General features: G+C 39.2%; 1 protein-coding gene across 1 annotated transcript in view; it reads right to left on the bottom strand.

The window, feature by feature from the left end:
* RSF1 (remodeling and spacing factor 1) overlaps positions 1 to 24,894 on the bottom strand; it is a 61,037-nt gene that overhangs the window by 18,174 nt on the left and 17,969 nt on the right. Inside the window, exons 2-8 of the mRNA XM_064720351.1 lie at positions 17,188 to 17,279; positions 12,791 to 12,883; positions 11,969 to 12,174; positions 9,943 to 10,100; positions 4,533 to 6,253; positions 1,927 to 2,124; positions 639 to 743 (exon numbers count right to left, since the gene is read on the bottom strand). Coding sequence (XP_064576421.1) covers positions 639 to 743; positions 1,927 to 2,124; positions 4,533 to 6,253; positions 9,943 to 10,100; positions 11,969 to 12,174; positions 12,791 to 12,883; positions 17,188 to 17,279 — 2,573 coding nt within the window. The remainder of the gene's footprint in view (positions 1 to 638; positions 744 to 1,926; positions 2,125 to 4,532; positions 6,254 to 9,942; positions 10,101 to 11,968; positions 12,175 to 12,790; positions 12,884 to 17,187; positions 17,280 to 24,894) is intronic.

Genomic DNA, 24,894 nt, shown 5'->3' with positions numbered 1-24,894 from the left:
GTTTCCTGTTAATTTAACAAGAGCAGCAACACACACTTTCTGCTTATCCTCCCAAGTACCAACCTTGCTTCTAACCTTGGAATAAGGGTTGATACTTGTCTATTACTTGACTAGAACAACCCTGGCTTTCCTATCAGAGACAAAGTATACCCTGAGATTCATCAGTAACAGCAGTTTTCTCTAACCAGCTTCTGAGCAAATGTCTCTGAAGAAGGAATAACACTTCAGAAACAGCTGCTTGCTCTGGCCACTGATCCATCCCTTGTTGCCTACTGCTCCTGCCTCCTGGACAATAACTTAAATGCTTCTTTTGGGAAAATTTAAGACATTTTATCTTTAATACAGTACTAGTCTTGTGATTTAATCAAAGATGGGAGATAATCAGTGTGACTGGAGATTCCCATCTAAAAATCAGCAACACACAGTCACTCATCACTAGCAGAACTAAGAAAGAGAAAACCATGTCACAAATTCAGTTTTACTAATGGACGGGAGGGAAGATCAGCAGTGCTACCATTCATCCCAGTCTATTTGTTAACAGGCAAAAAAGATTATAGGAACGACTTGTTAAAGTCCCAGCCAATCTCCCCAGCCACAAGGGAACTGCAAGGAAGAGTGAAGCCACAGAGGAACCGTACATGCTGGCAAGGCGGGCAGAACCACTCTCCATCAGGGATGATCATCAGCGGAGGGCGAAGGCAGGCTGTGTGGTAGCCGCTGTCACAAGAGTCACACAACAAAATCTGTGCAAACAAAACATGTCATGAGTATCTTTTGGCATTCACGCGTAACAAGCTCCACAAATATTTCCCCAGCCAACACAGAAGTGTTTGGACTGTGCCAAAACAAAAAAATGAAGTCCTGTATCACTTATCTTGTACCACACTTCCAGGGCCAGGGGTTTTTTCATGGAGAAGTTTATTTATCATGGTTTTCCAAGCTAACACCACATTTCCTCTTACTGTATTTTCTCAGTCTTTAGTACTACTGGACTGTGTAGACTATGTGCCCTCAGTGTAGAAGCTGGTAATGCTTTCCAGATCCTAGAATAAGTGGAAAACTCCATCTGAACAAGACATGTTTTCCCTGTGCTCTCTTATGCAGGAAACCTGGCCTTTTTTCTCAGTCAGGATAACTTTATGACCTGGGCAGCAGGGACGAAGTCTTGCAGGCTCACAAGGCATCCACAACTAGGCGACTACTAAAAGTTCATACTTAGTTGGGTAAAATTTGAGATATCCCTTTTCATCAAACTTGAGAACAAAGCTGGCACAAGCTGTGTGTATATCTACTGAAATACTTATCTCTAACATCCTAAAGGACAAACCTTCACTCAGCTATGTCAGGAGATCTGTCAAACACCCAAGAATGGGCTTATTTTCTGGATTCAGGACTGCACATGATGATTTCCTTGATAAACAGAGGAATTCACGACGGCATCTACCCCAAGTAAGTAAGAACCACAAGACACAGCAAAATCTTGTGATCTGTCTGGGATTTCACTGTACTCAGTCCTCAGGGTGAGATGCAGCTACATCCAATGAAGATGATTATGCAGCTGTGTGGCTATGCCACTGATGCCTTGTAAAGGAGACATCACACTGATGGGGTTCTTTTTAATGTTGCTTCCTCTGTATTCATTGCAACTGCAGGCATAACCTCAAAGGGTCACCCAGAGTGATTGTCAATGGGCTAAGGTGTGTTACACCCTGTAAAAGATGCTATTTTTGTTTTGGCAAACAGGAAAAATAACTTCCTTCCCTCCTTATTCAAGGTAACTCATCTACTCCTGAGTTTACCAGCTAGAAACCAGAAGACACGCTCCTACATATGGCCACCCTGAAGGATGACTTGCCTTCAGACACCATCAAAGCCAATCCACCAAATCTGACACAACAACCCACAGAAGCTTTCCCCAAATCCTACCAGTTCGGGATGATTGGGAAGGCCACACTTCTTGCAGGGTTCATCGTCATCAGCAGGTGGAGCTTCTTCTTCCTCCTCTTCCTCCTCTTCTTCCTCCTCCTCAGAGTTTTTTTCACTCTCAGAGTCCTCAGTCTCTTCATTACTTGAGTATTTCCACCTGCCACGTGTCCGCGTACCCGTCCACCGAACTTTGCTCCTCTATGAGACACCATTTCAAAGAAAAAACACAAAGGAAGCTCACAGAGTTTCTTCCTAGATCTTAAAAATATATTTGTCTCCAGAGTAAAATGATTCATTTCAATCAGAATAGCCGCAGTAAATTTACAGCAGAGCATTTCAACAAATATGCTGTCTTCCCAAGACCCTTAAAATGCAACCAGATAAAGGGGAAAAAATTGCATCTATGCACAGAAAGAAATTTTCAAGTAAGATTTAAAAGTAGGAAGACAAATTTTTCCACTCAGAGCATTTTCTTCTACTTTGACAATGCCAAATTCATAGTGAACATGGTAAACTCCACACTTAAACTTTCTGACTTTTTCATGATAACTTGCTTCAACCCAAAGAGAATCTTTTTTTTTCCTCCCACATGCCTCCCAAAGACTTTATGCATTTTATTTTGCTTTGGAAAATGTGTTTGTTTCTGAAATAAGATCACTACACCTTTTAAGTGCATAACTTCTATCTAGGTCTTCTTTCACATTTATACTTTTTCATTCTTTTCCTTAACTGAAAACATGATTCAGTTGGTGATTCTTTTTCTGCTAATCAAAGGGGCATCTACCCCCTCCATCATATACCATATTAGGAATTAAAATATTTTGAATATATATATTACCATATTTTGAATAAAAAACAGGTTTCAATTAAAATTCAGAAGACTATTCTGAATTACTTAAACTACTTTGTGCAACTAAGATATTTTAGATTTAAAGCAACATGTCAAACAGAAAAAACTTTTCTTCCCATTGACTGACTTGTTTCTCACACCCATCATTCTCTCACAACTTATCACCCCCTTCCCACAGACACTGAAAATGGAAAATAATTTTTCCAGCTTTTTAATTAAATATATTTTTTGGATTTTGACTAAATTATTCACAGACCTGAATAAGCTGAATAAACTAAAATGCCCAAAATAGTCTATTTCTTCTGCAGGATGGACTTGTACCAAAGCAGCAATTGTCATATTGGCAAAATTTTGTTTCAGGTTCTTAGCATTAGTTTCTACCTGTTTAGAGATTTTACTGTTACTTAAGCTTTACTAGCAAAGGTACTTGAAATCCATTACAGAGTCTCAGTTTAGGCTACAGATTCATCATACAGCATCATAACTTCAAATCAGTTTTTATAAGACCCATCTTTACAAAGAAAAGGAACCCCAAGACAAAAAGTAAGCAATTAAAGATTCTGATGTTCTTCATCCTGTTTAAATGACAGAAGCTTAACCACCTCAAACTTCTTCCTCTATCATAACTATTTTAGAAAAGTAAACATCTTTAGATCTCTTGCTCTTTCACAAATAGAAATCAAGCAAAAACAGTTAAAACACCTGTAGCAACAGTACCTCAAAATACTAATAACTTTCAGGACTTACAATCCCTCTTACTTCCACATGTTTTCTTTTTTAATTAAAATCTTCAAATGAAAAATTTGGTTTTCATTTCCCTGTGCATGTGACAGCATTTTTCAGTATAGATATTACCATTCACTGAAAAATCAAGTGTTTGTTCATTTTATTAAGGTTATTCAATATACCAGTATGTAAAAAACTTTCTTTCACATTCTGAGTAATAGAATGCTTTGGGAAAACTACATCAGTCAAAAATATGTTGCCATGGAAAATTAATAGGATTTTACAAGTTGATTTTAAAAAGTGCACTTAAAAAATACAAACTCATAACACATCTTTTGTTTTGTGCTGCACATCCAGAGAAAACAGAAGATAAATTAATAAAGGGTTATTTATAAATACACAGTCTCAGAAGCACACCATACAAATGGATCTGTGATATATTTACATCAGGTACTTTTAAAGATCTCTTCTGCATAAACAGAAGTTAGTATGAAACAAAATCCTCTACTCACTTTAAAATGTATAGCACATATGTGAGAAAAGCTAAATTATATCATGAATTCACCACAACAATATCTTTAGCTTCACTTAGAAACAGAAGTCATAATATTTTTATTCTTCCCCATCTGTTGGCTCCTTTTTAGCTTACGATCATTCTGACCAGACACCAACAAGAATCCATCTAGTAAATCCAGAGGGTTACAAGTCTCTGTTCAGTCACACAGCCAGACAGACTCACACCTGATCATGCCATTTTTTAGAAGAATTCACTCAGGTGGATTTGGTCTACTTAGGTTGGTTTAAGTGACAGATTTATTAACTGTCAAAGCTTATAAAAAGTAACCAGATATTAGCACTCCCTTAGGGGGTGTTTTTAAATTGGTTGAGGTCACTAACTGATTGCAAAGCTAGTTTCTTGCAAAAGCTGACCAAAGGAACATAATCCTCAGTATTCCTATGTAAGAGTCTATTCTCCTTATAGATAAGACTGGGGGTTTTCTTTACTCACAAGTAATAAAACTATACTTACCTTGTTAACTTTAGAATTTGTCTCCTTCTCTTGTTTTTTTGCATCTTCTTTTCGTTCTGGTTTTTGTGCTGCTGCAGGTTTCTCCTCTTCCTCTTCAGCTCGCTTCTTCTCAGGCTTCTGATCCCGAGTCTCCACAACTTTTGGAGTAGGTTTGGATATTCTCGGCGAGCGCCTTAACGTGCGGCCAATGCTGACCTCTTCTGGCGGTGTTTCTGTCTTTCTCTTCCGACTAGAGATCCTGATTGTTAATTTAATTCCTTCTTTTTGTCTTTCAGAAGTTATTTCTTTATTTTCTGTTGCACAGGTTTCTTCTTCAGAAACTAGCTTATATTTAAATTTGCTTTTAGGTACTGGAGATTCCTTTTTACTCTCCGAGGAGTCCTCTGGATTAGGTGCACAGGCATCATCTAATCTATCTGGCTCTGTTTTGGCAGCTTCTGGCTCTTCCTCTTGTTTTTCTGGGCTGGATTTTTCTTCTACTTTGCTCTCCTCAGGCAGAGCCATTTTACTATCAGAGTCCTCCTTTTCTGGAACAGGTTTCTCTACTGTAACAGGTGAAGTGGATGCAGGAGGTATCTCAGCAGCTTTTGGAGAGTCGTTTTTCTCCTCAGGCTCATCTTTACTTTTCAAAGTCTCTTCATCAGCCAGTGCAAGCTTAGGCGGTTCTTCAGGAGCAGATGCCTTTGGGGACATCTCTAGCTTCTCTGAACATTCTTTGGGTGGTGGCATGCTGTCATTTTTGAGATCAGTGGCTTGTTTCTCTTCAGTTGTTTTGGCACAGTCTTCAGAGTTTGAAGCCTCTTCTGTTATCGCCTCAGTAGTTGTGCTGTCAAGGGACTCTTTTTCCACAGGACTAGATTCCTCCTTTGAAGGCACTTTCTGATTAGAAACCTCAGAGACCACAGCCCCCATCTCTTTCAGCACAGTTACTGCGTTTTTCTCAATCTCACACGTTTTTATAACAGAATTTAAGGAATCTGATACTTTTTCCCCGCTTTTTCCATTTTTCTCCTTTAATGAAGTGCTGTCTTCCACAGCACTAGCAGAGTGCTCTGACTTATTATTTTGTATGACACTTGGGGTTATTTTTTCACAGCTAACCTCTCCATTTACTAGCACTTTCCCATCAGGACATAGAGCAGTAATAGTAGGGACTCTCTTAAAAGCTTCTTCTTCTGGTTTCCCTTCTTCCTTCAAGACATCCTTTGTTGGAGTCACACATTTACACAGGGGCCCTTTTATTGGACTGTCATAGTCATCTGTCAGTTTGATCTCTCGCTTCTTAAGTGGTATTTTTGCCTGTTGGTCATTTTTAAGTTTTTCACTTTCTTCCACAGATTTCTCCACAATTTCTTGTGGAGTTTTGACATTAACACAAAATTCTAACCTCTCTGGCTCATGAACTGCTATTTTGTCCATACAGCTTTTCACTTCTTTTAGGTCTTTGGGTTCTGTTTTGTTTTCCTTCACCTCTACTTTAACAGGCTTGACATTTTCCTTAAAGGAGTCACTTTCTTCCTTGACAGTTTGCTTTTCTTCATTGTGTTCTGAAGGTTTCTCTAATTTCACTATTACTGGCAGTTTTATAATTTCTTTTTCTTCCACTTTCTCAATTTTAAGTGCATTTTCATCTTCTTTGACCACAGGAGGAGGAAGGCTTTCCGATTCCACTGACTGTTCCTCTACCTCCTCTTTTTCTTCTTTGATTTTCAATTGATTTTCTGTTGACAGAGAAAAACAGTTAAGAAACAACCAGAGGACCTATAGGATTACAGAGAACTTCATCAAAACAGAGGCATACCTAAAACCCAACAGCCCAAGTTGCACAAAGGACTCTTCTCTTACTGAATTAGTAGAAATCTAGCTTGTCTAACACTGTCATTAAACAAGTGGGCTGACAATTTTTAGCTATAGAACCACTCTTCAGACTAGTTATATATCAAGATAAACCTAAATTTCAGAAGCCAGCAGCAGAACTCTGGATTTATCCTTCCTTCAACACACAACTCAGTCCCTTCTTCAGTATTATCACAATACTTCCAGAGGATACATAAAACCTAGGCAGAGGCATGAAATCTCACTTGAGTCCCTGGGCTATTGCAGAAAACAGAACATGGCGTAAGATTCCATGGCCTTCAAGAGAAATTCCTCAGAGAAACGAGTCCCTTGTTTATACATGTTTTTATTTCAAGACACATTTAACTATTGTATTTCAACAGTTCAGAGAAAAGACATTCAGCATTGTGGCTTACGGCAAAATTCACCCAGGTTCTCCAGGCAATGACTACATCTCCTACATGCAGACAATATTCTACACTCACTTCATCTGCAGTTTTTAAAATAAGCAATGAATAGTAGCATATCCCAGCAAACCTGCAGAGCTTAAAGAATCAGGTTATTCCACTTAGCTAACTCAGATTTAGATCATTAGGGCTTGAAGTACAGTTCCAGCACTTAAAATAAACCATACAGCTATTTTGTCACTATGCACTTCAGTTTGTTATTTATTTTTACCACAGCCTCTTGACAGTTCAGGGTTTTATATTTTAACAATATCATTTTGTGTCAGCCAGACACAGTACTAATTAGAAGAAGCAAGTACTATAGCACCGTATGTACCAGAACAGCAGCTCCTGCCACCTGGAAGATGCTTTTTTTTTGCAGGCATGCCCCAACTGCAAACAAAAAGATTTTTTTTTTTTTCCTTCTAGCTCACCCCTCTCCAACTGAGCTAGCGCAGGTTTTTTTGCATGATGAGAGCTTTTGAATGTGGTTAAAAATATACGAGGGAAAGGACATGACAGCTAATGATTACATCAAAGAAATTAAGCATTTTAGAAAAGAACAGTGAGGAGGAATTCACAGATCTTCTATTTTCAAATACAAGACATGTATCCAGATAAATCTCAGTATCAGTACAGTAAAGATGCATCTCTAAGGCTCCAGAAGTGGCAAGGTGCTCTAGAGGTGCACATTTTGAAGGCTCAAGGCTGGGTTTTCCCCCTTCAAAGAAGTGATGCCCATTCAGTGCCCCTATAATTGCCTCTGCAAAGATATTTGACTGTAGCAGTGAGAATGAGGTATTTTCTCTGTGTCCAAGTTCTTCCACTTTCCCTCTATTTCTGTCTGTCTAAACTTTGCTCAGCCATTTCTTCCCATCACCTACAGTTTTCTCCCAAACTTCATTAAGGATCACCAGAATCCCAAAACCTCTCCATACCAAAAACCAACAGATGTTCTATAGTTTAACTCCCTGAACTAATCACAAAACCTTTCACATATACACAAAGTGACTCAGTCAACGCACAAGCTCTCCTAACACTACTAGAGTCAGTCAGGCCACTAAACACACAAGCATTGGGTTAGGTTACCATGTATTTGCATGTACTATTTCAAAGATTTGTGGAAAATGGCCAAAGCCAACAAGTGTCAGGTCTTCCTGCATATTTTCCCTACCTCTTAGTAGGGCCTTCAGTGCAATCCCTGGACTACAAGGAGGAGATACTACAGTTTCTCAACTGAAAGGCTCTAAGGAATGTTCTGTGGACACACTGACAGCACTCAAATCACCACAAATGTAAATAATTTCATTATTCATTACATACATGGGACATGCACCTGTAGGAATGAGGCCATGAAGATGCTCAGAGGGTTGGAGCACCTCTGCTGTGGACAGGCTGAGAGACAGCCTGGAGAAAGAACTGGAAAGACCTTGTAGCATCTTCCAGTACATCAAGGGGTCTTAAGGGGGAAGGACTTTAAACTAAGAGAAGAGAGATTTAGATTAGATATTTGGAAAAAATTCTTCACTGTGAGGCTGGTGAGGCACAGGTTGCCCAGCAAAGTTGTGGCTGCTCCATTACTGGAAGTGTTCAAGGTCAGGCTGAATGGGGCTCTGCACAAATCGATCCAGTAAAAGATGTCTCTGCTTATCACAGGGAGGTTGGACTAAATGGCCTTTAAAGATGCCTTTCAACCCAAACTATTCTGTGATTCTGCAACTAGTGCCTAGAGGTGATTTTTACACCAATACACAGCCTAATGCAAGTACTGAGCCAGGTGAGTGTGCCGCAAGATTTGCGGAATTATCTACAGTAGAGACATTTAAAATGGCTGCTCCTGAATTCAACGTAAAGCAAAATTGTATCTGAAGAAGAGGTCTTAATCAGATGATTTAAGTTGGCTTGACTGAGACAAAAGCACAATCAGTACATGGAATTAATTCTGCAGTGTTGGTAACTATGCAGGTTGTGCTGGCACCTATATGCAGAGTTAGATACTGGAAATGCCTCAGACTGAAAGATAATTCTGGTGGGTTTTATCACAGTTTACCATCATTTCTAGAATAATCTCTTAGTACCTCCACAACAACTCCAATGTTACCTAAATATTTATTTCTTCTGTTCTACACTGCTTGTTGCAAAGACAAATAGAATAGTAATTCCTTCTCTCTGATACTCAAAACCAAGACAAACCTTGGCTAATTCCACATATCCAGTTAACTTCAACATATTTGTAGAAACACTGACTAACACACTAGAATACTTAAAATTGGCTTCTGATTGTAAAAAAATTTTCCTGCATTTTAACTAAATAGTAAGACCAGGTAGTAAAACTGGGGTAAAATTACTTGGGATAACAGGCTTCTAGTTTTTCATGACCTGAAAGAAGACCAGATTCTCAAAAAGTCAAATACTTCAAATACTGACTGATACTTAGCAAAACCAATGCACAAACCAACAAGTCAGGCAAGTTACTAAATACGTGCAATAACATGATAATACGGAAGGAAAAAAGTTCTTGGCTTTGATCTTGGAGATCTTTTCCAACCTACATAATTCTGTGATTTTAGTAACAACAATATAATGGAGGCAGATAAGGACAACCTCACTTCAACAATGTTTTAGCATTTTAAATTGTTTTAACTTCAGCTCATGTCTTCTTGAAATATTGTGTCAACTGTGAAACATTTAAGGAAATAACCTATATTTTTCTGATTCTAACTCAAAAGCAAGAATAAACACCACACCCAATACAGTCTTGATTTCAATCATGGCATTGCACAAGAAGATTTCTTTTCTTTTTCAAATTTTAATGTTGCTAAAACAGGAGAAGTTTGGCAGAGGATCAATGCTCCACAAAAACATACAATAATGAGGATTTAAAATATTATACAAAATGTACAGCAAAAAAACAGCTACTGAGAAAACATTTTTAACACAGCTCTCTTCCTATAAATAAGTGTTTGAGATTAAATATGCATTGAAAAACCTCCAAATATATTCAGAATTTCAAAGTATTCAATATTTACTTGATTTGCTTTTTTAAAGTCCTAAACTTTTTTAGAGGCTGAAAATTCTAACATTGCCACAACAAAACACTTAAACTTTGAGAAAAGAAGGCAGAAAACCTTGTGTGGCTGATTCTTCACCCTTTTTGGTGTCTTCATCTTCTATGCTTGGACTTTCTCGTGATGAATTCTCCTGCTGAGAATTGTTGTTTTTCAACAGAGCAGGATCAATTTGCGCTTTCAAGAGCTCAAGGGTCTCGGCAAGCTCATTGCGGTTTCTAGAAGACAAAAACACACTGTCTGATAAGGCACTTACTTACTCCAAAGGGATTCATGAGGAGTAAACAAACATTATCTCCTTAAATTAATTACCCTGAAAACCTTCTAGAGTTATATAGTGAAAACACAAGCAAACTGAAATGCTTGTCCCACCAGCGGCTGCACCTTTGCAGTCAGAAACCTTTCAATTTATCCATACCAAAATAAAAATATTGCTTTTGGAAGGACCATATCTACTTAACTATCTCATCTCAATTACTGTTGGGTCCAGATCCAAGCTGCTACTTGTTCTGTTATTAATTACCCTCTTGTTAAGCATCACTGATTACTCTTTGCTGTTTCTTTTTTTCTGTCAGCAGTGAACCAACAACAGCTCTCTGCTCGCGCACCAAAGAAGCAACCATATAATTTGAGTGAAATTTGCAAAAGCAAACAGCAAATTAATTTAGATAATTTTTGCAAGTGCTTATCCTTAGGACATGCAACAAACAACACCAAGTCGTCTAGAAAACTCCATCAACTCAAGTTATGACAGCAAAATCATTGGTGCACATCTGTCTGAGAGTGAATCTCAGTGCACTGTAACTCCTTATTTATACTGCACATCCAATTTTAAAAAAAAATCACCTTAATTTATAAAGAGTTTGAGCAATGATTGAACAGTCATTGCTTTCTTAATGGACTATAATAATAAGGCTCTCACATCTGTTTTTCAATGTCAATGTTCAGCAATTTGTTTTTGCCAGGTTTACAGAAAGAAAGGAAGCCAGCAACAATCACAATATGTAGAGTCTCACAGGTTTTAAAACCATTTCAGATTTCTTAATGCATTACTGTGGTTTTCTGCTGTGAGTGTGGAGTGTTAGAACCTTCCCAGCAGAACTCTGGTTTCTTCTTCCTTTGGCAATGAACTTTGGAGTCTATAATGCATGGAAGAGAGGGATGATGCATGGATCAGCTCTTAATCTGTCTGTCTGGACACAATTACTTTATTCCCCTACAACATGTAACTCATAATGATGCTTATCATTTTTATGGTCTGTTGATAGTGGCTTAAATACTTCTGTATTTGTCAAGCCATTCCAACTTCCCTGCCATGGGCAGGGACTCCTACAAGACCAAGTTGCTCAAAGCCTTATCAAATCGGGCCTTGAAGACTTCCTGCAATGGGGCAGCCACAGCTTCTCTGAGCAACCTGTGCCACGGCCTCACCACTCTCACAGAACTCTTGTGTAACACGAAATCTAAATCTGCCCTCTGTCAGTTTGAACCCATTCCCCCTTGTCCTGTCACTACACATCCCTCTAGCCTTTCCCTGAACCCCTTTAGGTACTAGCAAGGGCTCTGAGTTCTCCCTGGATCCTCTTCTTCTCCTGGCTGGAAAATCCCAAGTCTCTCAGCCTGTCTTCGAAGGAGAGGTACTCCAGCCCTCTGAGCACATCCTTGGCCTCCTCTGGCTTCCTTCCAACAGGAATAATTGCAATATAATTTCTCCAAGAACAAATCTGTCTACTTGGAGCTTTCCTAACAAAGCTGAAGTTAGGGAAGCAAGAGTGTTCTGTTTTCTAAGGCATTTAGCTGGCCAGTAAGGAATATGGAGCCATCATCCTCAAGACAGTCTTCTCTTGCTACCCTTTCTATATATTCATTGCAGCTTGAACTAGCAGGAAACATATTATGTGATAGCTGCCACCAACAAATCTGTGAGTTATTTCTGTACATGATTTTTCACTAGAACATAGATTCAATGCAGAAAATCCCATTGTCATGAACCCTACTGCATGAGAAATGAAGATTTATTGACAGACATTTCTGAGCCTGAGTCACAAACATCTAAAAACTGCACAAAATAAAAAAAAAGGAATACCTAACAATGCACTTCCAAGTGGATCCATCCTGATCATCCTGTTCTTCTATGTACATCCTGACATTATGCTCTTGATCCAGCTGATACCAGTACATGAGGCCGTCCTTGTCCCGACCAATGGGCTGCAGGCGCATGGCGTCAGCATCCTCCTCGTTAATGATATTCTTAAACTTTAGATTGTCATCAAACTGACATTCGCAGAGATACTGAAAAAGTAAACACTGGTGAGATATCAAAAATATAAACAGAAAAGAGAAAATCAGCTCATTTCACTTCAGTGTGACTTGTTTTTAGGCCTCTCTCTGTTAGATTTGTGTGTCAGCTGTAGCTATAGGTTTTTTCCAGACCATGTTGTTTTTAAATGAGACAAGGGTTGGTTTTGGTTTTTTTTTTACCGTGGCTGGCTTAGAAAGATAATTATCAAATTTTATTACATAGCACAAATTATCTCATTCTACAAGAGAATCCATACATAACTTGGAACCAACCCTGACAATTTTGTCAAGACCACAAAAGATGAAGTCCCATTTTGCCTTTGGAATCCAGCAAGGAAACAAACACATTTCAAAGTGTGCATTACACAGACAAAGAGCTCTTGACAAAGCAGTAAGCATGAGACTATTTTCACACAAAATGTGAAAAATATGCAAGCAAAGTGTTACATGCAGTTAAATTCATCCCACTACAATGAACAATATTATGTTTGTTCAAGATCAGGTCTATATTTAATATATGTGCTTATGGTTCAGTCAAGCTAAGTTTGCAAGACCTTAAAGTGAGTGAGGAAGCAGTAATTTAGAACCTTAGCTGAAGAATGTGTACCTTCAGAATCCCCAGTTTGCATTCAACACTCATTTCTAGGTATCCTTTTTTTTCCATCTCCCAAGCCCAAGTGCTGTTGAATTCTTGACATATCTGTTACAAACAAAATAAGCATAATTTATGGTTAGGAGAAAAAAGCAACTTTAAAATTTTTTATTAGTAGTACTTTACCACAATAATTAATCACATGCGATCTCTATGGGATTGCAGTCAGAAAGTCTTACAGAAAAACAAAAAATAAAACTGAGGCACACTAGCAAGCACTGTTGAATTTTTATGGAAGAGGAAATCATGGAGGTCCTGATCACCACCAGATTCTCTAAACTAAATTAGTCTAAATTAGGTAGCATGATTCTGGAATGGGAAGAATCATTATTGCCTTTGCTGTACACATATCTCACATTTTTCTATTTCTGTCTATTTAGAATATAAATTCCCTCAAGCAGACATGACTTCCTATTATATCTCCTTGCAGCACTTAGCAGACAAATTGCCAGGGTCTCTTGGGGCCCTCTGAGTCCTTCAACTCCACTGCAGATAACAAATGCAACTGCTACTCACTCCACACCATGGAATTATTACTCTTTACAAAAATATCCTGAGCTTCAAGCTGCTTGACAAATATTTTAAAATACTTTAAATATAGCCAATTTCAATTTATTTAAAGCAAACAAATTCAACCACACCAATATGGGGAAAAAAATCCTATCACCAGAAAAAGCAGCAGTAGAGGAGAAATAGATTGAATCAGCATGAGCTCAAATAATAAAGGTGAAGAAGAAATTCCCTCTCCTCCTAAACAACTCAGATGTGCTTAAGCCAATTTTCAGAGAAGAGACAAGCTGCTCATCAGCTGAGGACACATGGTGGGATCTCCACTCAGTGAGGCAATTCCAGTGGAAATATCCATGAGGAGGCAAAAGCTGATCACAGCTACATCTCCAGCTGGAATTATTTTGAAGTGCCACTGCTGAATCACAACTGTCAAATCAGTGCATGAGGTGCTGCTGCCCTACAGTCTACAAGGCTGGACTCAATCAGAACAGCACAGTCTCCCAGTCAACAAATTATTATTAACATAAGATACAGTTACCAAGCTACTTAGAAACCTGCCAATCACATCTGAATGCAGCTTCTTCTGGAAACAGCAGTAAAAATAATCCTAAATTTCACCCACCTAAGGTACAGATTAACAGATTCATAATGTAAAACAAGCCACCTGGGCTCCAATCAAGCAAAGGGGCTGCTACCCCTCCCCTGTCCCCACAGCTACACTACCAACCCTCCACCACCCCAGCACGGACACCACTTCTCAGGTGGCACAAGGGTAAACTGCAGTTAGGTCAGCTCAGGCACACCATAAAGCATGACTTTAAGCTGGGACCTACAGAAAACAGTGAAGAACACTGGTCACAAGGGATCCTGCTGAAGAGCAGTTTTTCCTGCTCTAAGGTTAAAGAATATTGCACAGGGACTTCTCTGATGCCAAGCCAAAGGTCACAGCAGGAGACAATCGCTGCTCACTCACAAAATGAGGCTATCCTACTTTCTGTCTCCTTTTCAACCACGTAATACGAAGAACATTGGGAAACTCTCTATCAAAACCCTTGCTCAGGGCATATGCCAGTTGCTGCTCATTCCTTAGTCATTAAGTATGAGAGCAATAATGAGAAGCTTCATGTGCTACAAAGTGTGTGACTGTCAAAGCAAAAGCTTCAAGACATCAGAGCTGATGAAGCATCTGTTCAAACTGAAATGACTACATTTCAACAATTAAAAACCAGATAATTGTGCTTTCTCCTGACAAGCGCTGTCACAACCCTGAACTACACATCTCATTGATCTGAAATCTGCTGAAATCTTAGTCTCTGCCTTCCCAGAGAGGATGCTTCACACTGATCACAAAGCTGCTGCATGCAGAAACTCCTGGCTTCTGCATACTAAGAGTGATCAGCACCTTCCCAGCCTGCAAGAAATCTCTCTCGAATAATTCCAAAGCAGATATGATGGCATCCAACACTATTACCATGCCAAATGTTCACTTTAAACAAGGGAAGCAGGAATGTGAAAGAGGAGTCTTCTTGACAGAGGAGTCTCCTTGGGTGGGACTACAAACACCTGAATTCTAACAATCAGAAATGTGTTCAGAATGTGCTGATTTTATGTTGAAGGTTTCAGATGGAGCAATGCAGAGAAATCTTCTCTGTATAAAAATGTAAGTTATTTTTGACAATAGGTAAGTAAAATACTTAGTCAGAAGACAGTGCAATGTGACCTCACTTACATGCTTCTCAAAATCAGCTAAGCTGGACACTCCCTCTTGGTTGTTGGAATGCTTAGGACCAGGCATTTCTTTACCTCAGCCACACATGACATGACCACAAGACATCCCTTGTGCAGAGGACAAAAGTCAGACTCACAGACACCTACAGCCATTTTCTTCCATAAAAAACTAAAGCACATGCTGGTGGATCCAACTTGGGTGGTTCACCACCAGAAGAGGGAAAGGAAAGAACTCTCAACTACCATGATCACTTCCTATCCCAAAATATATCCCTCTATCAAAATACCAGCCACAGCTCAGAGACAGTTTTTATGATACTCTTTATATGCACAACAGTCAAGTGAGGCAAGTTTTACAAATAGTTGGCATATAAGCAAAATATAATAATACATACATGCATAAATATTAAGGGCATGTAAATCTGAATGCCCTCCACTAAAGTTTCTGCCTAAATAAGAACACCTATCAAGCCCTATTTTATCAAAGGAACACATCAGTAGTTTCTAACAAAAGAAAACCAGGTCAACTTTGCCTCTTAGAGTGTCATCAATAATATGTGGAACAATACTGCAGGCATCAAGGAAAAATGCTCTCAGTTGTTCCACACCTTTTCAGTTTTTCCTGGCTTTTGTGGCATTTCCCAATACTCTTCCTTGCTTTTCTAAATTAATCATACTCCTTTGAATTGGGGACAATATTAGCATACCTTTCTAATTAGTTATATTCAAATTCCTTTGTTCTTCAAGGTTCCTTTGAACCACTGGCCAGAATAAGCTTCAAGTTAGCTCTGGAGACTATTAAATGAAGTAAAATTTATTAACACTTACTTGGTCTTAACAGGGGTGTGAGGGAGGGTTTCCTTACTGCTTCCCTGAAGAAGAATTTCCAAACTGCTTTGAAGAAGATTTTCCAAACTACTCCCTCAAACTTGTTTTATCGCCCTGCTTTCTGCTTACCACTCAACTGGTAAGTGGCTCCAGTGGGGTACATAAGTTCATGAGCCCGACTTGGGTTTTCTCAGTTTGCTGCAATGGTTTTTGGATTTATTAAGGAATTTAACACAATTCAGTAACCACAGTAGTTGGTAATACACAAAGTACACACAAGTTACATAAATCACTACACTACTAATTTTAAAGATTACCATCAATGCTTTACAGTTGGTTAACAGGTCAGAATTAACAAAGGCCCTTCAGCACATTAATCCTCAAGACATTCCCAGCCCTAAAAACATCATCTTAAAGGGTACACAAACCTCAAGACAAATTCATATCTCTGTAGAGCTTACAGACAGCATTTAAGGGGGAAACCTGCAGCTGGATTTGCCATTAATTGTATGGTTGCTATTACCAAGATGCTGTATTTCTACGAAAGATGTGATCACGGCTGTACAGACAATAACAAGATTACAATTCTGTGGACTAAAAGACACATGGAACATATCCAGAGGGGAAATGGTAAACTATTAATTTTGACTATCCATCTATTCTTATTTTTTAAAGCAGTGTAAATTATTTAAACTGGAAACTATTTGTATGTAAAGTGTCAACAAAGACACAGCTGCAATTAAAATACCAAGACAGAATTATGCAAAACAATGGGATGGTCTATTTTTACTGATGCATAATTACATTTTCATCTTAGCTGTGCCATTCTGATCATGCAGATATAAATCACTGCAATACTTTCTTTTATTATTAACACATACTACAAGACCTCTGTATGGTTCCTGCATGAATTCAGCCAAATCACAGTAATTAAATCATATTCAGACAAGTGATATACAATGAAGTGCTACTGTATAAATCTCTGCTCAATTTAACCCATTTGCAGGCTACTAAATCTTCTTTATTTAGGGTCTTAATATTCAAGAAAGTATTTTCCTGCCAATTACGAGGGTGGGCACTCTTTTACATGCAGAAGATGGTGCCTATTTTCAGAGACCTCTTTCTCACAAGCCTAGGCAGAGTGCAAGTTAAGCTGGGATCTGATGGATGTGTGCGGATGCTGGCACAGCCCAAGGCTCCTGTAGCTCACACTAGGGCTTGCTCACACAACTGCTCATCACAACCATATTCCAGCACTGCAGAATAATACAACATGCACACTGTACCTTGATCAAGTATTTTTCCCATCTGTCTGCTGTGACAGACTTCCCAATCTTTCTCATCAATTTCAAGTGAAGCTCCACCAATTCTTTTGGGACTGTAGTATTGAGAGAGAGAAAAATAAAAGAAAAGTTGTTAAGTCTGGTGCAAATATTCTTCAATGCTAAACACTTCAATGATAACACTGAAACACTGTGACAAATTAAGACATTTTAATAAAACAGAAACTTCAAGCCTGCTGAAGAGCTGCCCTGCAGCTGAGAGATGGAAGAAGGTTAATTTAATCATGAGTCTTTTTGTTTGGATTTACATTTAGGATAATCATCACCCTTCAATTCAAGGATATAGAGCTCAGTGATAAACCTGTGGAAATTCTGGCAGTGTTAAAACCACAACTGTACAGGAACTACTCCAGTCAAACACCCACAAAAATAAGACTGCAAGCAGCATACCTGCAGCTGCCTTCAGAAGCCCCAAAGCCAGAAACCCCATGCACTATGCCTGGAATATCACTGGATCCAAATTATTTTTCACCAGGTGCATGGCATGGAAGAAATGTTCCTGAAACTCTACTCTCATAGATGCAGCTTTGCTATACACTTAACTTACTCTCTCTTGCACTGGAGGGACAGAGAGGTACCCCAGATATGGGGCTTGAGGGACGGTTGCCACAAATGTTGCTAAGTACAGCTGCACCAGTGCTGTCACAAAATCAAAGTTTTCCAAGCAAATTTATGTATCCCTTAGTGTACATGCCTCAGAAACAATTTCAACAGCTTGTCTCAGCTCACATCTGTGACTTATAAATCAGTTTGGCACCACCAAGTGGCAAATTTGCAGAACACTGATTTTATAAGTTAATGAGTTGCACAGCTTCTAAGAAATATGTAATTTATAATTATTAATTAAATTCTACATGTCCAGCGACATAGCTTTCTCATCTGTAATTTGCTGAGAAAAACTTCAAAAATTAACTTTTCAAGTATTTTTATTTCTCTACTCTTTGCATACAATTTTATGTTCTAAAAGCATTTTCAGTACTTCAAGCACACACATGTTGAAAGCTTTATACGCAGTATTTTTATTCTCATAATTTATGATTATGATTTTTCTGCTGGTCCAGTAGAATTATATTTGACACAGGATAAACAGCTGGGACATCAAATGTTTTAAAGTAGATACCACTGAGATGTTTGTTCTTTTACTCATTTATACATTACCTGTGCTAATCTTTTCAATATCTAACTTGAATTCACCCAACCTTTCTTTGTCTTTCAATCAAATGCCTTGACTTTCAGGTGAATGTACAGAGTTGCTAAAAAATCAGTTTGATGGAGATGCTTGTGTTGTTTCAGAAATAAAGGAATTTCATACACAAATTCCTTAAATAAATAAACATAAAACGTACCAGCCTGGTATCCTCAAAGAGAGTTCTTTTCAGTGTAGATAATTCATAAGCAACAAGTCCTGGCTTGTTCTTTTTCATTCCATTTGCATATAATATTTCCATTACATATTGAAGACACCTAGTACCTCTCCTTGCTTTTTCTCAAAACTGATGCTTTTCATGATTTTGAACTAACACCTATTTTAAAAGGAACAAAATCAAAAGTCTTAACCCCAATAAGTGCCAAGCAGCTGGCACTAACAAAATTAAGCACAGAGCACTTTATACACATTAACAATTCTATCTATTTTAAGGCATACAATTAAACCTCTGCTTGTGTTTGTGTGACATGGAACTGAGCCAGAGTATTCAAAATCTTGCTGAATCAAAGCTTTTGTTCAGCATTCTTTTTTGTTTGTTTTTAATCAGACCTTTTTATGGGTATGTACTGATAGGAATCCTAGTTTAAAGAAGCACAGGTGATTTGTTTCAAATAATCAAATTCCCAGTCACCACAAAAATCTCTGCTAGAGCTTTGGTGTGGAAAAAAAATGGAGAACATGAAAAATTTTTACAATTGGAGTAATATGCACGCTCTTGGATCAGCACTTCCTGTGAGTTGTGTTAGTATCTACAGAAATGTCACTTGTCTCACTTTCAGCATTTCAGCTTTTGTATTTCTAGGATCTTTGTGATGCATTGATGTGATGACTTTTACAAATTTCACTGAACACTTCATATCCATTCTCTTTACTACCCTTTCAAGATGCTTTTCATGTATCATGCAATATTACTGACTGGATTTCTAGGCTGGCTTTTTGCCTCTTCCCTTCTCTGAGAGGAATCCCACAGCACACGCCTGGTGCAATGAAGGAGGCAGGAGGTTTGGAGAAGAAAACTGATGTTTGCTAGTTTGCTCTCTAGGGAGTGTGTGAACTGCACATGCCCCAACAGCCACAGGAGCAGAAAACTACAGGACTGAGAAACAAACTGTATTGAATCCAAAGTAACTGCAAATGATACAGGATGTACACCTGACTTGTCCAAAAGCACCAGCTAAGGAGATGGCTTTAGAAGGCTAAAGAGTGGTGGCAAATCTCTCCCAAAGCACTTAGCTGACAGGGAGTAAAACTGCACTAGTAAACACAACTAAAACTTCAATCCTCTCAGAAATGCATTGAACCTGCATAACTGTAAATTAACTTACTTTTGTTCAGACTATAGAGAGAATTCCTGACAAGAGTTCATTGAATTGAGATGTCAGTAAGGATCATTTTTACAAAATTGTTCTATCCTATATGTAAGAGAAAGAACATAACACCAAAGAGAATGAGCATAATTATTTTGGGTTATGCTGCCGGCTGGTTTCAGCAAATAACAACAGTAGACTACTATCTCCTTTGCAAAATTTCATCTCCATTCATGTGGGACCTGCATCACTCATTTCAGGAACTTTGTGTAACAATATCCTGCATTTGTAAAAATTTCACATAAGGGAAGGAACAATACACAGCATCCTTCTTGTATAATTGCCATTGTGTGTGAGGTTCTGGTCAAAAAAGCATGATGGAACATATTAAAAAAACCCTCTAAACATGAATTAGATTCTCAAACTTTTATAAAACTTTGGTCTCTCTGGAACGTAATACAGGAGTTCTCTAAAACCTTCTCAGAATATGCTTAAGCAGTGGAGAAAACACCAAGAGACTGTGCATAGCAGTTCTTCTTTTACAAAAGTGCTGTACAAATATTTCAAAGAATTGACTATAATTAAAGCATGGTGCATTCTGCTAGATATTCAAAAATACATACTTTTCATAGGAAGAAGTCATAAGCCAGGAAGAATGAGTCACCTAAACCATTATAAAGCTTCTGGTGGAGTTCAGCCCATTTGTTAAACCCTACACTTCCCTGGAGGGGAGGCTGTCATCTGGGCCTCACACAAGTGTCCTTTGAACACTATTCTGTCTATTCCAGCATTTCAGGGAGCATCCTATACATCAGCCACATGTCTAATAAGTTCAGGAGCATCAGAATAATTTAAACGGAAGAGAAAACATACAAACATGTGAAAACCCCACCAGCTTGCTAGAAAAGCTCTAACTTTCAAATACCTAAAAGCTGTAACTTTCAAATACATCCACAGATTAAAGACAACTTCTCATGTAACCATAACCCCATTTCACCCCTACTTATTTTCCCTGCCAAAACAAAAAGACTTACAACTCACCTAAAAAACCCTGAAACAGCGGATAAAACTAGAAAATATGACCAAATCCTGAATCCAGAAGGAGGATGGGGGAATCTGTTATTTTGAAAAACCCTTGGTATAAAAGCAGATCTGGAGTGCTGGACACAGAGAGGAGGACTGGAACCATGATCTACACAGAGCACCTGGTACTGATGTGGCTTACAAAGCCTGTGCCTACTCGTCCTCCTTCTGGGACCCAGGAAGAGAACACTGAACTCTTAGTGCTAGGGGGACCTGGGGTGGAGGGAACAAGAAATAAAACTCTGGGATGCAAAGGCCACTGGCAGTTTTCATGCTTCACGAACACAAACAGGTCTTCCCAGTTACACCAGTAAACCATTTTCCATGCTAACTTGTTTTGGCAAGTGTAGGAAAAAAAATGACTCATAAGACATACACGGCAAATATTTCCATTAACCATACATGCTTTTTCATCCTTCTACCTTGACCAAAATTACCTCTGCACACTTTGACTGTGTTGTCAAATAACACCACACAGAGCCAGAGGACAGCTGAGATTGATGAGATCATTAATGATCTCCCACCTCCCTCCTGCTAAGGGAAGGCAGCTCTCAGCACCCTGCACACAGCTGATGTGGATTAGCCACTGGCACCCTGCACGGAGTTTAATGGCAAATAGGAGAGGTTTCCACCCTGCTCAAACCGCTCTGCAGTGAGTGCCTTGGGGAGCTGTCCTGGAGGAACAAAGGCAGGAGCATCTCCTCAGACATCAGTAAAGAGTCAGCATGTGGCCACCGTGGAACAGGCTGCACAGAGAAGCAGGGGATGCCCCAGCCCTGCAAGTGCTCAAGGCCAGGTTGGATGGGGCTTGCAGGAAGGTGTCCTGGCCCACAGCAGGGTGGTTGGAATGATCTCTAGGGTCCCTTCCAACCCAAACCATTCTATGATCATTTACCACTTACCACACTAACCATGCAGTTAATTCCCTTTACAGACAAATCCTTAGGCATAAATTTGCTTAAAACCAGTCAGCCACATCCCTTACGAAAGGCACAAGAGTCCCCAATAAGCATGTGACTACATTTCCAGCATCTTTAATATTCTCCTTAATTTCTGTGTAAAGTCTGAAGTCCCACGAGCAGTCTGAGACAGCAAACATCTTGTCTTCTCTTTAGTTGAAACTAATCTAGAAGTCCCTCATCTGTTTCATTAAACAACTAGCAAACACTGAGTCAAAGAAAGGGAACAACATCTCCCCTTTGGTTTATGATAACATAAATATTCTTAAGAACTATCTAACTTGTTTCTTAACTCAATATAAGGAAAATGTGAGACCTTTTTAGTTATTCACAGAAGTTTATAGATCAGAGAAAAATGGTAGGCTTGGTATGAACTTGGCATGTTAAATACATGGTTAGATAAAACTCCCTAGTTTGAACCTAGGCAAGAAAATTCAGTAAACCTCTGGTAAAAAACCTGTGGCACTAAAGGAGCCTCATCTTCACACAGCAAGTTTGGCATAAAAATAATAAATTGGAATCATGTGACCTCATGAGAAAAGAGCAGTTGTTCCTGTTTGAAAGGACAATCTAAATATCTTATTTTCTGAGTCATTTGATGAGTATTATCCTACCAAACTGTATGCCTACCAAAAAAAAACCAACAACAACAACAAAAAAAAAGGCGCACAGGAAAGGGGAAAAAACGAAACTGCTCTGCCTCCTGAGTGAATGAAAAGAGCAATTAAACATGCTGTAATTAAACCACAGATCAAAACAGAACGAACAAGTCACCAAGTAGCAGTTTTATATCCTGTTCCTAGAAAGACTGTTGGCAGGCATTACAAACAAACAAACCACGCTCACATTTAAATGACATTGTTATCCTAGGAAAGCACTTTGAAATCTGGATGCTCACCAGCTAGATCATTTTCACACAAATATCTGAGAACATTTATCTCTCTTGTCTCTACAAATACCTATTAGAAGATTCTCTTCTTACCTGGATTATTCAGAGCACGGGTCACTCTAACATTAGCCAGCAAAGGTAAAATTTTTATCCTGCTGGTAAACCTCCTCCCACACATCCCCATGCGAGGAACCCAGCTCACCACCTCTTTCACTGCCGCTTGCAAACATGGAAAGCGCTCTGAACTGGGACCAAAATGCCTTTTCTACCCCAGTTCTTTTAGTAAGTTGCATCACCAGCACAACAGACCTTGCTGGCAGAGCTGCATCCTGACCTCATTGTAGCAGTTCAACCCAGCACTGCCAAGTCCCAGCAGTAAACCATGTCCCCAGGTGCCTCATCAACACATCTTAAATATGTCCATGAATGGTGACTCCACCACTTCCATGGGCAGCCTCTTCCAGTGCTTGACAACCCTTTCCATGAAGAAATTTACTTAATATCCAAACTAAACCTTGTTAGCACAACTTGAGACCATTTATTCTTGCCCTATTCTTTGTTACTTGGGAGAAACAGACCAACCTCCAACTGGCTACCACCTCCTTTCAGGCGGTTGTGAAGTGATAAGGTCCCCCGAGCTTCTTTTTCTCCAGAATAAAAAATCCCAGTTCCCTCAGCTGCTCCTCACCACACTTGTGCTCCAGACCCCTCACCAGCTTTGTTGCCCTTTTCTGGACACACTCCAGCATCTCAACGTCTTTTTTGCACTGAGGGGCCCAAAACAGAACACAGAATTTGAGGTATGGCCTCAGCAGTGCCAAATACAGGGGGACAGTCATTGCCGGGGTCCCACTGGCCACACCACTGCTGACACAGGCCAGGGTGCCCCTGGCCTTCTTGGCCACCTGGGCACAGCTGGCTCATGTTCAGTGGCTGTCAACCAACACCACCAGGTCCTTTCCTGAGAAGCAGATTCCCAAACACTCTTTCCTAAACCCAAAGCACCACCTTGAGCACCCTCTCCTCCCATATCTTTTATTTTACAATCCTCCCCTGTCTGCAGTTCAATCTGATTATGCTTTGCTTTCTAATGCTCACACTCCATCAGTTACCTTCTCTCTGTATATGAAACTCAGATTTAAAAAAATCACTCTCATTGTCATCGACATAACTCCTGAAGCTGGAATTAAAGACCATATGAAAATAAACAAAATCGCTGGAGAGCTGTTCTTCAGCAGCCCTTTAGCAGACAAGATAACTTAATCTTTCACAGGCCTCCTATTTCATTCTCTGGCTATTAAGTGCCTGGGGATGTTGGGGACTTTTTAAACTAATATATTATAAGGAACAGCAGAAAGGTTAACAAAAGCAGCACTGATGTTAGAAAAAAGCATAAAACTTAGCAAGAAAAGCATGCTGTACCGTGCAATGAAAAACAATAGGAGGTAGAAGAAAAAAAGAAAATTACTTTGAAAACAATGCAGGAAAAAATAGCACAGAATCTATTTTAGAAACCAAAAATAGTCCAGGAAAGACAGCAAATGAAAGCCCAGTTCACTGACTCAAAAAATGTATTGAATAAAAAATGGGCTGTAGTCTACAAACTTAGGACATGTGAGGAGCAAGTAAGACAAATCAAGCTGTGGCAGCAATATGCAAACAAGCAGATTGCCTTTAAAAAGAGGTACTGAAAACATTTGAAACTGTCACTGGTAGCCATTGTTGGCAGCTAACTCACATGCAGTGACAACACCATACATTTCTACTGTCTAAATTCAAGTGCACTTGACTTGCTGATCCTTCATTTGGGCAGATCCAAACCGTGACGGAAACTGCTGGGACCACACCCCATAAAAGAAAAGACACCACAGCACAGGGATCTTCCATTCTGGCTTCATTGTAGCTGATACAAACAGGGAACTAAAATTACTACAGGATTCTCTTGCCTGCTGATGCATCTCAGTCTCCAGTACAACCAAGACTTCTAAACCGTGAACAGAAAATCCTCCTCATTTCCTTCCTTAGCCCTGAACTGTGCAATTACAATTCTCAGATAAAGTGTAGGTATGACAAAGGTAATTGTAAAGATTACACTTTAGTAGTAGACTCTAGTGTGCTTCATAGCTCCTCACTGCAAGTATGCATCTCCATGGCTTCTGGATATACTGGGGTAAATTCACTTCAGAGAAATTTCAGTAGTTTGGG

This window comes from Zonotrichia leucophrys, chromosome 1, assembly GCF_028769735.1.
Source record: "Zonotrichia leucophrys gambelii isolate GWCS_2022_RI chromosome 1, RI_Zleu_2.0, whole genome shotgun sequence".
Classification (NCBI taxonomy): domain Eukaryota; kingdom Metazoa; phylum Chordata; class Aves; order Passeriformes; family Passerellidae; genus Zonotrichia; species Zonotrichia leucophrys.
The sequence above is the reverse complement of the archived record's forward strand: the minus strand, read 5'-3'. Positions and strand labels throughout refer to the sequence as shown.